Source organism: Mobula birostris, chromosome 21 (genome assembly GCF_030028105.1).
Source record: "Mobula birostris isolate sMobBir1 chromosome 21, sMobBir1.hap1, whole genome shotgun sequence".
Classification (NCBI taxonomy): domain Eukaryota; kingdom Metazoa; phylum Chordata; class Chondrichthyes; order Myliobatiformes; family Myliobatidae; genus Mobula; species Mobula birostris.
The window spans coordinates 59,759,581-59,774,727 of NC_092390.1; the positions used below are offsets into that span (position 1 = coordinate 59,759,581).

At 42.4% G+C, this 15,147-nt stretch overlaps 1 protein-coding gene across 3 annotated transcripts in view; it reads right to left on the bottom strand.

The window, feature by feature from the left end:
- Positions 1-15,147, bottom strand: part of afap1l2 (actin filament associated protein 1-like 2) — a 276,181-nt gene that overhangs the window by 219,026 nt on the left and 42,008 nt on the right. For 2 of the 3 annotated variants that reach the window (XM_072239587.1, XM_072239585.1), the window contains exon 2: positions 11,222-11,377. The exons of the other annotated variant lie outside the window; for it this stretch is intronic. In XM_072239587.1, the coding sequence (XP_072095688.1) occupies positions 11,222-11,377 (156 nt within the window). The remainder of the gene's footprint in view (positions 1-11,221; positions 11,378-15,147) is intronic. 3 annotated transcript variants of the gene reach the window in all.

Below are 15,147 nucleotides of genomic sequence, written 5' to 3' on the forward strand. Positions count from 1 at the left end.
CTTCTTTTTATGCTGCACTGTATATCAATTATTTAGATAAGGGAATAGATGGCTTTGTTGCCAAGTTTGCAGATGATATGAAGATTGGTGAAGGAGCAAGTAGTGTTCAGGAAACAGGTAGGATGCAGAAGGACTTAGACAGATTAGGAGAATGGGCAAGAAAGTGGCAAATGAAATACAATGTTGGAAAATGCATAGTATTGCACTTTAGTCATAGAAATAAATATGCAGACTATTTTCTGAAAGGGGAGCAAATCCAAAAATCTGAGATACCAAAGTACTATGGAGTGCTTGTGCAGAACACCCTAAAGGTTAACTTACCGGTTGAGCCAGTAGTCAGGAAGGCAAATGCCATGTTAGCATTCAGTTCAAGAGGTCTAGAATACAAGAGCAGGGATATGATGCTGAGGTTTTGTAAGGCATCAGTGAGGCCTCACCTTGAGTATTGTGAACAGTTTTGGGCTCCTCATCCAAGAAAAGATGTGTTGGCATTAAAAAGGGTTCAGAGGAGGTTCACAAGGATGATTCTGGGAATGAAAGGCTTATCATACGAGGAACATTTGGGTCTGTACTCGCTGGAATTTAGAAGGATGAGGGGAGATCTCATGGAACGTTGAAAGGTCTAAACAGAGTAGATTTTGAAAGAATGTTTCCCATTGTGGGGAAGCCTAGGATAAGGGGGCACAGCCTCTGAATTGAGGATGGTCCATTTAAGACAGAGATACCGAGAAATTTGTGAAATGTATTAACATAGGCAGCTGTGGAGGCCAGGTCGCTGGGTATACAAGGCAGAGCTTGATTTGTTCTCGAGTGGACATGGCCTCAAAGCTTATGTGGAGAAGGCTGGTGAGTGGAAGTGAGGAGGGGAAAAAAAAGGATCAGCCATGACTGAATGGCGGAGTAAACTCAATGGGGCAAATGCCCTAATTCTGCTCCTATATCTTATGATTTTATCGTCTAAGTCACTTACATGACATATGTCCCCATTCTGGTGTTTGAACTGAACATCTTGACCCTGTTTGCAGATATTTATACATTGAGTTGCTGCTACATGATTGGCTGATTAGATACCTGTATTAACAAGGTGTACAGGTGAACCTAATAAAGTGGCCACTGATTGTGGATCTATCACTGCACCAAGTCCATGCACCTAGTCATATGACCCCTGCACAACTATTTTCTTCTGCTCCTCAATAACTCCTGTCAGAGTCCATGACTCACCTGCACACCAGGGGTAATTTACAATTGCCAATCAATCCTACCAACATGCACATCATTGGGATGTGCAAAGAGTATTCAGGCACGAGGAGAATGTGCCAAGCTCTACACAGACAGTGGCAGAGGCCAGGATTGAACCCGGTGCCCTCAAGTCCAAGGCCCCATTGGGTGCTCCCCTTCTGCTCCCAGCAGAGGAGGAAGTGCAGCAGACTACTCAAAGTGTTGGAGGAACTCAGCAGGTCAGGCAGCATCTCTGGAGAGGAATAAACAGTCGATGTTTCGGGTTCAGGTCACGATGAAGGGTCTTGGCCCATAACAACAATGGTTTATTCTTCTCCATAGATGCTGCCTGACCGGCTGAGTTGCTCCACTATTTTGTGTAGGTTACTCTGGATTTCCAGCATTTGCAAACTCTCTTTTGTTTCTGAAGTGTAGTGGACCTTGGGTTACAGCCAGCAGCCTGATGTTGCCTCAGACAGCTTTTACTGAAATGTAAATTTAGGCCCAACACTATGTAAGCTAGCCTGTGTATAGAGATTTTGAGTCATTCAACCATACACATGTAAAACACCAAACGAGACAACATCAAAGTTCAAAGTGAACTTATTATCAAAGTACATTCTGTATATGTGACCATATACAACACTGAATTTTGTTTTCTTGTGGGCATACGCAGCAAATCCAAGAATCATAACAGAATCAATGAAAGACCCATCCAACAGAGTGGACTCACAACCAATGTGCAAAACGCAACAAACTATGCAAATACAAAAGAAAACATAAATAATAATGAGTAAATAAGCAAGAAATATCAAAAATATGAGATAAAGAGTCCTTGAAAGTGAGTTCATAGGTTGTGGGAACAGTTCTGTGATGGGGCAAGTGAAGTTATCCCCTTTGGTTCAAGAGCCAGATGACTGGGGGTAATAACCATTCCTGGACTTGGTGGTTGGGTCCTGAGGCTGCTGTACCTTCTTCCTGATGGCGGCAGTGAGAAGAGAGCATGACCTAGGTGGTGGGGGTTCCCGCTGATGGATGCTGCTTTCCTGCAACAATGCTCCGTGTAAATGTGCTCAATGGTGGAGTGGGCCGTATCCAATACATTTTGTAGGATTTCCCATTCAAAGGCATTGGTATTTCCGTACCAGGCTGTGATGCAACCAGTCAGTATACTCTCCACCACACATCTACAGCAGTTTGTCAAAGTTTTAGATGTCATGCCGAATTTTTGCAAATTCCTAAGGAAGTAGAGGTGCTGTTGTGCTTTCTTCATATGTGCTAAGCCCAGGTCCTCTGAAATGATAACACTGAGGAATTTAAAGTTGCTGACCCTCTCCACCTCTGAGCCCCCGATGAGGAGTAGCTCATGAACCTGCAGTTTCCTCCTCCTGAACTCAATAATCAGCTGCTTGGTCTTGCTGACATGGAGTAAGAGGTTGTTGCTATGGCACCACTCAGCCGGATTTTCAACCTCCCTCCAGTATGCTGATTCATCACCACTTTGGATTTGGCCACTGACTTCAGTGTAGCATTCCTCCAGACCAAAGTTTGTTTAACATTAGGTGACTCAGCCAAGTGTTATGTGTGCTGGGCTCCCAATTTTCAATTCAAAAATCGCTGTCCTTGCATATGGATTTTTAAAGGCATCTGCTAGTCTTGCGAGACCGTGGATCTGCACCTGGAAAGTCTTCACTCTCCAGCGCACAGGCCTGGGCAAGGTTGTATGGAAGACCAGCAGTTGCCCATGCTGCAAGTCTCTCCTCTCCACGACATCAATGTTGTCCAAGGGAAGGGCATTAGAACCCATACAGCCTGGCACCAGTGCCGTTGCAGAGCAATGTGTGGTTAAGTGCCTTGCTCAAGGACACAACACGTTCCCTCAGCTGGGGCTCGAACTCACGACCTTCAGATAGCTAGTCCAATGCCTTAACCACTTGGTCACATGCCCACATATGGATTTTTATAACAGTGTTATTGTTATCTCATACAGTACTTTTAACTTCCAGCCCGATCAAGACTGGATGCATGTTGATGACAATGGGATTGCACTCATGCTTATTACTGTAAGCACTGTAACAAAGAAAGACATAATCCTCAGGTATCTTTAATATGACCTAACAGAAAATATGCACTGGAATACAAAAAGTATACTCGTAGGTAAAATCTATAAACAAAGACACTCAATTATTGGATATCACGGTAGTGTAGCGGTTAACGCAACACTATTACAGCTTGCAGCGTCAAAGTTCAGAGATTAGTTCTCATATCATCTGTAAGGAGCCTGTATATCCTCCTCATAGAATATGTGGGATTCCTCTGGGTGCTCCAGTTCCCTCCCACATTCCAAAGACGTGCCGGCTAGCAGGTTAATTGGTCATTGTAAATTGACCTAGGGCAGGGTTTCCCAATCTTTTTTATTTCATGGACCCCTACCATTACTCGAAGGGTCTGTGGAGCCCAGGATGGGAACCCATGTTTAGAGTTAAATTAGGGGTTGTTGGGTGGTGCTGCTCAAGGGGCTTATTCCTTGAAGTATCCCTAAATTAATAAAAAATAATTTGAAAGGCAGAGATGGAAGACCAATCTGGTGGATTTCTAAAAGAATATTTTGGGGATACTTCACAGTATTTGTTCTCAGCTAATTAAAGGAAGCAACAAAAATGTAACTGAATTTTATTTAGAGATTTAGATAAACTTAACAAATTGCCTGAGTTATTTGGTTAAAGCTTACTTAAGTTCCAAGTATATTGATTGCCTTGACCTGAGCCTTCCTGGAACACAATAATTCACCCATTCTTTTATGCATGCCAAATTCTTGGAAATACTTCAGAGGGAGGCTTTGCTTATCTGCATTTGGGAATGATGAGATCCTATCAAAAAAGTGAACAAGGACACAGAATCATTGTAGCATCAAATTACTTTCAACAATCTGATTCAATTTTCAGTCAGTAATGGAGTGAAACTGTCCACAAAATGAACAAAGGAATCAGAAACTTGATTTTGTTAGAAGCGCCCAGCATTTAAAAGAAAGCGTGCTGTTAATGTGTCAGGGTACAACTAGAACAGCATCATAAAAGTGGGGTAAGCATTTGGCTGTTAAAGTCAAAGCCAAGGTACGTCTATTATCAAAGTATATATGCAATATACAACCCTGAGATTTGTTTTCCCCACTGACAGTCATGAAACAGAGAAACACCATGGAACCTGTTCAAGCAAAAAGCACCACACCCCCAACATGCGAAAAAAGAAGTCGCGCAAACGGCAAAAAAAAATGTGCTGAATATAAAGCATTAAGCTAGAAAGTCAGCGAAACGGTCCAGGGATGTTCAGAACGCACCGACAGCCCAGTAGGGCCTACTCCAAGCTGGATGGACGGATGGATGGATAAATGGGTTCAAGTGCATTGAATGGGTACAATACCAGACTTCCGTAAATTATGTCATCTGTAACCTTGTGAACCCCTGAATAATTTAAACATGGCACAGTCTTTACTGCTCTATAGGCTCACAGCCTGTACCTCACGTGGCTGCCATTCCTGTAATAAACTGAATGGTCCAGTGTTAGCAGTGTTAGCGTTTTAGCCCGACAGTCTGAGCCTGGCATGAACTGTGTTCACCAAGAAACAAATCTACTTGTATTATATACTCCTGAAGCCCACGTGATCAGCATCAGTAATCTGTAAGGCCGATAACCCTCACAGTGTGTGGTTAAACTGTTGCAGGGTCAGCATTAGGCTCTTGTCCAGTTCTCAGAAGTGAGCAAGTTCACGAAAAATCATCACAATGTTTAAATGTTTCTCTGCAAATGATGCATGGTATGCCCAAATTGAAACAAATCTTTTATTATCACTAGATTAACAAGCAACTTTTTGAAGGACAGTTGATTCACATTTAACTTTGGCACTTCATAGATTTACAGAGGCCTAGAGCAAAGAAACAGGCCCTTTGACACACTGATCACATTTGCTCGTGTTAGACCTATCTCTCTCAAACGTAGCCTATTCATGTACCTTGTTACTAGTCTTTTAAATGTTGTAATTTACCTGCTTCTATCACCTCCTCTAGCAACTCGTTCCACATACCCACTGACTGCCCTCCGTGTGCAAAACGTTATCCCTCAAATGCTCTTTAAATATTTCTCCTTTCATCTTACACCTGGGCCTTTCAGTTTCAATCCTCTACCCTTTGAGAGAGTCTATCTGCAAACCCACTCCCCAATCTTTTCCTCTTGTTGTTTTATAAACCTCTATAAAGTCACTCCTTATAACACATACCATAAAACCATATATAGAAGCAGAATTAGGCCATTTGGCCTGTCAAATCTACTCTGCTATTTCATCATGGTGATCTATTATTCCTCTCAGTCCCACTCTCCTGCCTTCTCCCCATATCCCTTCATGCCCTGATCAATCAAGAATCTATCAACATGTGCCTTAAATATACCTAATGACTTGGCCTCCAAAGCTGTCTGTGGCAATGAATTCCACAGATTCGCCACTCTCTGGCAGAAATTCCTCCTCATCTCCATTCTAAAAGAAAGCCCCTCTATTCTGAGGCTATGTACTCTGTTCTTAGACTCCCCACCATAGGAAATATCCTCTCCACATTCACTCTTTCAATATTCAATAGGTTTCAAAGATCCCGTCTCATTCTTCTGAATTTCTTTGAGTACAGGCCCAGAGCTGCTCATACAATAAGCCTTTCGATCCCAAAATCGTATTTGTGAACCTCCAATATCAGCAATACTAGCAATACTGAGAAAGCCTCCAGGACCATAAAAAGTGCAATGCAGAAGAGGTCGCACACCAGCATAGCAGTTAGCGTAATGCCATAACAGCGCCAGTAGTCAGCGATCACGTTTAATTCCTGCCACTGTCTGAAAAGAGTTTCTGCATTCTCCCCATGACTGTGTACTGTAGGCTTCCTCTCGATATTCCAGTTACCTTCCTCATTCCAAAGACACACGGGTTGGAGGTCATTAAATTATGCGGTTGCTATGTTGGCATCACAACCATGGCGAAGCTTGTGGGCTGCCCCCAGCACATATTTGGACTGCGCAGATCGTTGATGCAAATGACATCTTTCACTGTACTGTACTCCAATCACAAACAAGAGAAAATCTGCAGGTGCTGGAAGTTCGAGTAACACACACAAAATGCTAGAGGAACTCAGCAGGCCACGCAGCATTGACGGAAAAGAGTACAGTCGACGTTTCAGGCCAAGACCCTTCAGGAGGACTGTACAGTATGTTTCAATGTTTTGCTGTACATGTAACAAATAAATCTGATACTTATTTTTCTTCAAAACTAAAATTTCAAAAACAAATCCAATTGCTTTGTACCATTTGTTATTTATTTCAGTAAGAAAAGAAGCAAGAGTCCAAGAATTTTATATCACTCGTGGCAAAGAACTTTACAGCCAAAAAATCATTGCTGATGCGTAGCCACTGTTGTAATGTTGGAAATGTGGCTGCTAATGTCTACAGTGCCAGCTCTCACAAAAAGCATTGTGATAAAAAAAAACAAAATTTCCTCTTTTATTCATGTTGGCTACAGGATATAGACTGCACCATTCCATCATGGCTGATTTATTTTCTCTCTCAATCTCATTCTCCTGCCTTCTCCCTGTAACCTTTGATGCCCTTGCTTTCAATAACTTATCAACCTCTAAACAGTGACATAATTTAAGCTATAATAACCTATAACTTGGCCTCTGCATCAGTCTGTGGTAAATTCATCCCCCTCTGGCTAGAGGAATTCCTGCTCGTTTCTGTCCTAAAGGGACATCCGTCTCACCCACTATTGGAAACATCCTCCCAAAGTTAACTCCGTCTAGGCCTTCCAGTGTTTGGTAGGCTTCAATGAGAACCCCCACATTCTTCTAAACTCCAGCAAGTACAGGCCCAGAGCTATCAAACACTCCTCATGTTAACCCTTTCGTTCCTGGGATCACTCTCATCAATCTCCTCTGGACTCTCTCCAACGCCAGCACAGCCTTTCTTACATATGGGGCCCAAAACTGCTCCAATGCCTCATGAAACCTCAGAACTTTATACTTTATACTTTATTGTCGCCAAACAATTGATACTAAAACGTATAATCAGTGATATTTGATACTGCGCTTCCCGCTCTCCTGAGTACAAGTTGATAGTAAATATTAAAAATTTAAATTATAAATCATAAATAGAAAATAGAAAATGGAAAGAAAGGTAGTGCAAAAAAACCAAGAGGCAGGTCCGGATATTTGGAGGGTACGGCCCAGATCTGGGTCAGGATCCGTTCAGCAGTCTTATCACAGTTGGAAAGAAGCTGTTCCCAAATCCGGTCGTACAAGTCTTCAAGCTCCTGAGCCTTCTCCCGGAGGGAAGAGGGACAAAAAGTCTGTTGGCTGGGTGGGTCGTGTCCTTGATTATCCTGGCAGCACTGCTCCAATAGTGTGCAGTGTAAAGTGAGTCCACGGACGGAAGATTGGTTTGTGTGATGTGCTGGGCTGTGTTCACAATCTTCTGCAGCTTCTTTTGGTCTTGGACAGGACAACTTCCATACCAGGTTGTGATGCTCCCTAGAAGAATGCTTTCTACGAACAAAGCGTTTTCTCAGTGTTGGGGAAAATTGCTACTTTTCAATTAGGCTACTTATTTCTTGCAAATTAGGTTTTCATGAACAGCAGGCAAAATGAAGATGGTTTTCAAATTTGGCATATGGTGCTTTGTGGCAAAAAAGGCTCCGAGGAGTCTGTAGGCAATTACACAGAAATTTAAAACCAGGCTAATCTTGCTTCAGCTCTATTACCTCAATTTTTCATAGAATTAAATGGGAATTTACCAGATTCTCACAAGTTGTGACAATCAAGCTCCCACCTTCGATTTTCATAGTGTGACCATGATGACTAGGTTCATTGCAGGCACCTTTTCTACGCACTGACTCTAAAACTTTTGAATAGATATCCACACAGGGCATGGCACCTGTGGGCTGACTGCAAAGAGACTCACTTCTTAACAACATGTTGCTTCACATCCTTCTGGATTACAGTCAGATATTAATTTCATATTTAGATTACACTTGTGTTTATGGTAGTTTGTTGTGCAGGGGAGGGGGATCGATATTCTTGTTGTGTTTCACGCGGGGGGGTTGATAATCGTGTTGCCTTTATTTTGTGCGGGTGGGGGTAGGTTTGCTGTTTCTCTTTGAACTGACTTCCATGGCTTTCTTTGTTTTGTGGCTATCTGGAGAAGAAGAATTTCAGAGTTCTTTGATAATAAATGAACCTTTGAACTTTTAGGACGTGAGCTAAACAAATCCATCTCACAACAATATTAAAACATCAAAGCAAATGCAACCATAGAAAACAACCAATGAATTATTTACAGAAGTCAATCACCGTACCAGAATCCCACTTGCATTATGACTGACTGACCAATACTGTGTCAATATCGCCTCTAATTTTTTTTACAGTTGCGCAGACCAACCATTGCTCTGAGCAGGAAATTATTATCCAGCCTGTAAACTGCACGGCATTTAAAATGTTTTTTTTTGTTATATGCATGATATAACTATTCTGAATGAAAACTGAAATATCACATACTTTTGCTTTTATTTATTAATTGAAGGGTATAATGAAATACAACACAGAAAATCTTCCATGTTTCATAAACTTTTTCTAACTGCGTTCAATTCCAGGTGCTCAGTGACAACGGCTATGTGTGCAGGAGCATTTCAGTTACTGCGTGGCTGCACGACAACACAGTTTAGAGGGAACAATGACAGTAAGTTAGATTGTTTTTGACTAAAAAAAACTAATTCCATATGGGGAGGGGAGGAGAAGATGGCGGCGTGACGCAGTGCGCGTGGCCGCTCTGAAATGATATCGTATTTGTTAAGCAGGGGCCATGCACAATCCTGATTTGATGGAGACAGACGTGAGAAGCACGGAGGAACATCTGGAGAAACTTCTGAAATGCCCGCTTCGCTGCCGCTGCTACTGTGCAATCGAGAATCTCCAGAAGCGAAGGCCCCAAATCCTCGGCTTTGCCTATTGCCTGTTGCCGGGGTCGGAGTCAAAGCGCTTGGCTGAGATGGTGCTCGGTGCTCAGTGTCGGAGGGCTGGTCGGATGCTCAAAGTTTTCGGACGGACTCAAGAGTCGGCTGTGGTCGGGTGCTTCTAGGGTGGTGCATCAGCAAGTTTGCGGCGCTGGAAGTTCATGGCAGGAAGAGAGTTTCTCTTCCTTCTACCATCTGCGTGAGATGATGGGACTTTCAAGAGACTTAGAGACTTTTTTTTTTACTGTGCCCAGGGTCTGTTCTTTATCAAATTATGGTATTGCTTTGCACTTTCATAACTGTATGTTATAATTATGTGTTTTTTGTCAGTTTTTTTAGTCTTGGTTTGTCTTGTGTTTCTGCGATATCATTCTGGAGGAACAAATTGTATCATTTCTTAATGCATGCATTACTAAGTGACAATAAAAGAGGACTGTGTGTCCTCATAATCTAACCTAATCTAAAAAAAACTACTTAACTCTTGATCAACGGTAAGAAGGGATCATGCTAGATTTGGGATCGTGGCCATTTTCAGTTTACACCAGGAACTCTACTTGATACTCACCAGTATTTCAGGAATTCCTGTAAGACACTTCTGTAATTTCACTAAATGCCCATTTCCTAGACTTTCAATATTCCCCTTATATACTTCAAAGTTCAAAACAAATCTATTAATTCACCATATACTACACTGCGATTCATTTTCTTGCAGTATTCACAATGGAACAAGGAAATACAATAGAATCAATGAAAAACTACACACAAAGACTGATAAACAACCAACATACAAAGGATGACAATTTGGGCAAATACAAATAATAATAAACATCATCAACTCTCGATAACCAATAACCATCTCAGGAGCTGGATTTGTATAAGACGACATTGTGTATCATTATTTGTGTTCCTATTAACACAGAATATAGAACAGTACAGGCCCTTACAGCCACAACCTTTTCACCTACTCTAAGACCAATGTAACCTCCCCTCTTACACAGCCATCCATTTTTTAAAAAAAAATCATCAATATGCTTATCTTAGAATTTCTTAAAAATTCCTAATATATCTGCCTCTACCACCTTCCCTGGCAGTGTGTTCCATGCATTCACCACCCTCTATCTAAAAAACTTACCTCTGACATCCCTCCCTTTACTTTTCTCTAATCACCTTAAAATTATGCCCCATTCTTTTAGCCATTTGTTGATCGTACTAAACCAAAAAGCCAGCAAAATTGGGTTCCCTGTTGAATATTATCCTCCCCAACCCTATTCCATCTCCATTCCCTTTTCCATGATCAGATTTGCAACCCCATTTCTGTAAATTAACTCAGACCACCCAATGATTAAAAACTCCGATTGGGAAAGGAGGGGAGGAGGGTTGGGCATGGGGCTAGCAACCTCATCCCGTGAGAGCCCAGAACTACAGAAACACCAAAGACCTCATCCCTGGGGGAGGAAGGATCTTTGCCTAGAAGACTTATGAAGTTGTGTGGTGAAAGCAGAAGCAACAGGGCTGATCAACCTTCTATCAGCCCTGGACAGAGGACTCTGGTAAGATGCTGTCGATGGCCTAGGCTCCCAGCAGGGGTGATGGGCTTAAAATGAAGATGACCCAATGATAAAGCTCATACTAAAGAGATATTGATGTCAAAAATACCAAAATGCTCATCAATAATAGTCCTATATCTTTGGGGAAGCAAATCAAGAGGTTAAAGAAAAGGTATATAGCTGGTCAGATTAAAAATCACTTCACTAATTGTGTATGGTATACTAAAATATAAACAACATCCATTAGACAATGCATTCAAACTGACCACATGATATACTTACAATACATGTGCACATCTTATTCCCCAGTGAAAAGGTTAATTTTACCTCTATATATATCTTTTGTATTGAATAATAAACATCTTAAGTAGCATAAGATACATGCAGACGGTACCAGAGAAGTGGGTGCAGTCCTAACCTTGGACGCCGTATGTGTGGAGTTTGCACGTTTGCCCTGTGACCACTTGGGTTTCCTCGGAGTGCTCTGGTTTCCTCCAACATCCCAAAGCAGTGCAGGTTGGTAGGTTAATTGCCCACTGTAAATTGCCCCTAGTGTGGAGGTGCGTGGTAGAATCTGGGGGGAGTCGATGAGAATGCAGGATTAATGAAGAATTAGTTCAACTAGCTGCTTACAGTCGGCACTGACTCAGAGGGCTGAAAGATCTGTTTTCATGCTTTATTGATCATCAAAGTATGAATACTGTATACAACCTTGAGATTCATCTTCTTGCAGGCAGCCACAAAGCAAAGAAACACATTAGAATTCACAAAAAAATACCCACACCACCAAGACAGTTATATATGCAGTGTTGAAAAAAAAAAGAACAAATCATGTAAACAAACAATCCACAGAGCATAAACCACATAGCTCCCTAAAGCTAACACTTCATTCCTTGGAACGGAGAAGATTGAGGGGAGATTTGATAGAGGTATGCAAAATTATGAGGGGTGTAGATAGGGTAAATGCAAGCAGGCTTTTTCCACTAAGGTTGGGTAGGACTACAACTAGAGGTCATGGGTTAAGGGCGAAAGATAACATATTTTAGGGGAAGATGAGGGGAAACTTCTTCACTCTGAGGATTGTGAGAGTGTGGAGGCCTACAGGCCGGGTGGAGGTCGATGGGAGTAGACAGTTTAAATGGTTTCTCATGGACTAGATGGGCCGAAGTGAATGTTTCTGTTTCTGTACCTTTCTATGACTCTAAGTGAGTTCACATTCCGGTAGCCAGTTCAGAGCTTCAGCTTGGCCGCGGACCCAGGTTCAGTGTTGAGGTGAGTGCCAATGGCCGCAGGGCACTGCCATAGATCCAGGTTAGGTGCGGGGCACGGCCGTGGAGCGAGGTTCAGTGCTGAGGTGAGTAAAGCCTTGTGCAGCAGTGAGCTGGTCACCAGTCCGTCTTCCACCCTCAGCCTCGACGCCTTAATCTTTTAATCTGGCTTGGCACTTAAATCGGTTCGTTATCCACTCTCGGGCGCAGGCCCCGCCACTTCAGTCCGGCCCCAAGTCCGCTCCAGCAATGGCCGCAACGACATACTCGAGAGTCCAGTTCACCGAATATTTCAGAGTACCTCAAGAAGCCAGGTTGAAGAGACGGTTCAATAGCATACCTCCCAGTGGGAAAGTACAGGTACAGGCTACGGATTTCACTGATTGTAGTCCCAAAAAAGTATATTTAGTAGAATTGTTAGAAGTTTTGTTAGCTGCCTGCAAAGCATCACTGTGTCTCACCAGCCCCATCTTCACCTACCATTTTACAGGTATTCCAGCTTCCAAACGCCTATATGGACACTCCATACATATGAACAAAGGTTTGGGAGATTAGCAGGACTGGTGAGTATGGATTTGCCAACTGTCAGCATTCCCTGCCGTGTGGGAACAGGCATTTCTGGTCCCTTCTCTCCTCACCCGCCACCTCTCCCGAGCCACGACTATCAGGGGCTGGGTCAGGCCAGGCAGATCTGAAAGTACTGTGCAGAGATATTTGCTCACTCAGTGAGCCTGTGAGACTGGCTGGCGGCCGCTCTCCCTGCGCCTCCTCACCGTGGTTTCTGTGATCCTCTCTCACCCAATGTGTTTCTTCATTTCTGACTTATTGACAGTCCAGGTCATGAACTGTTCTCAAGAACTGAAACCTGCCATAACCAGTGCACTGTCTGTGTCATATACGATAGTTGAATGCAATTAATTGTTAAGGAACACAAGAGTTTCTGCAAATGCTGGAAATCTTGGGCAAGTCACACACATAAAATGCTTCAGGAACCCAGCAGTTCAGTCAGCATCTATGGAGGGGAATAAACAGTTGCCATATGGTGTCGAGACCTTTCACCAGGACTTAAATATTAAAGAAATTGTTATAGGTCAATTAATGTGATTAAAATCAGTGAGCTGCCTTTAAATCTTTCCATCTATTTTCATAAGGAAAGATAGAATCTCACAAAGATGGAAGCCAATGAAAGTATACATAATCCAACAAAAGCTAGTGGATTCGGCCCAGTACATCACAGGTAAAGCCCTCCCAACCACTGAGCACATCTACATGAAACGTTGTTACAGGAAAGCAACATCTATCAAACCTCCTCACCACCCAGGCCATGCTCTTTTCTCACTGCCACCATCAAGAAGGAGGTACAAGAGCCTCAGGACTCACACCACCAGGTTCAGGAACAGTTACCACCCCTCAATCATCAGGCTCTTGAACAAAAGGGGATAACAACACTCATCTACTCAGATGTTCCCACAACCAATGATCTCACTTTAAGGACCCTTTAGCTTGTTATTTCATTTTCTCATAAATAAATAATTATTGCTATTTATTTGTATTTGTACAGTTTGTTGTCTTCTACAAACTCTACTCAATCTTCCATTGACCCGGTTATAGTTACTGTTCTATAGATTTGCAGAGTATGCCTGCAAGAAAATGAATCTCAGGGTTGTATGTGGTGATATAGATGTATGTTGATAATAAAATTTACTTTGAACTTTGAAGATAATCATTGATGCCCATAAAAATATTACAGACAAACTGCTCTAATACCTGTTTTGTCATTAATTTTGTTTATCTTATTTTCTTCCCTGGGGAGGTTGGTATTCTGGCTCTGGTTCCTTGGTCTTAAATTCCCGTAATGTGTGAGTTTTGAGTGTACTAGGATGCTCAATCATAATGTTTTGCAACATTGTAATTTCACCATCTAAAAGTTCACCTAGAAATGGTGTTTCCATGGAAATACATAGGCATTCCTTCATTGTCAATGAAACTCCCTACCGAGCAGCTCTGTGGGAGCTCCACTGCAGAGGTTCCAGAACAGGCTCATGAGAATGACCCCAGGAATGAAAGGATTAATGCACAAGGAGTGTTTGATGGCTCTAGGTCTGTACTGACTGGAGGAAGGAGCTCAGTGAGACATTGAATATTGAAAGGTCTTGCTCAGGAGTTTCCCACCTGGCTTCCATGGACCCCTTGCTTAATGGCATTGGTCCATGGCATAAAAAAGGTTGTGGACCCCTGCTCTAGGTAGAGTGGACCCTGAGAGAATGTTCCCTATATTGGGGAAGACTAGGACCTTAGTGCATAGACTCATAATATAAGGATGACAATTTGGAACAGGGATGAGGAAGAATTTCTTTAGCCAGAGGGTAGAGAATTTGTGGAATTTATTGCCTCAGGTGGCTGTGGAGGCCACTTCATTGGGTATATATAAAGCAGAGATTGATAAGCTCCTGATTATTAAGGGCGTCAAAGGTTATGGGGAGAAGACAGGAAAATGGGGATGAGATGGATAATAAATCAGCCATGGTGAAAAGGTGGAGCAGACCAGATGGGTCAAATGGACTAATTTTGCTCCTATATCTTATGATCTTATAGTACCTTCACCACAAGAACTGCTGCAGTTCAGAATAATGACTCACCACCACTATTCAAGGATAATTAGAGGTGCACGGGAAAAACTGGCTTTTCAATGGCAGCCACAGTTGGAAATGTAGAACAAAATTCTCTGTAGTGCGACAGAAAAAATTTGGCCAACTTGTCATACAACACATAACGTCATCAATAAGTGCTCTATGGACCACTAGGCAGATTGCAGTATATAATGGGGCCAGAAATATCAATGGAAGCCAGCTCCAATCCAAGGCCAATTTTGAGATGATAAAATTAATTTCAGTACATGCAGGAAGGGGAAGAAATATCTGCTAATCGATCAGGCCAGTTGCAAAGCTGACAGGTGTAGATATGGGATGGACAGAATCTTGCTCAGTGACTGAATGTCTTGCCAAAGGTGACACCGGGAATGATCAACAATTAAGATCTACCAAGGAACCCAAACATCTGCAAGTGCTAACACGAG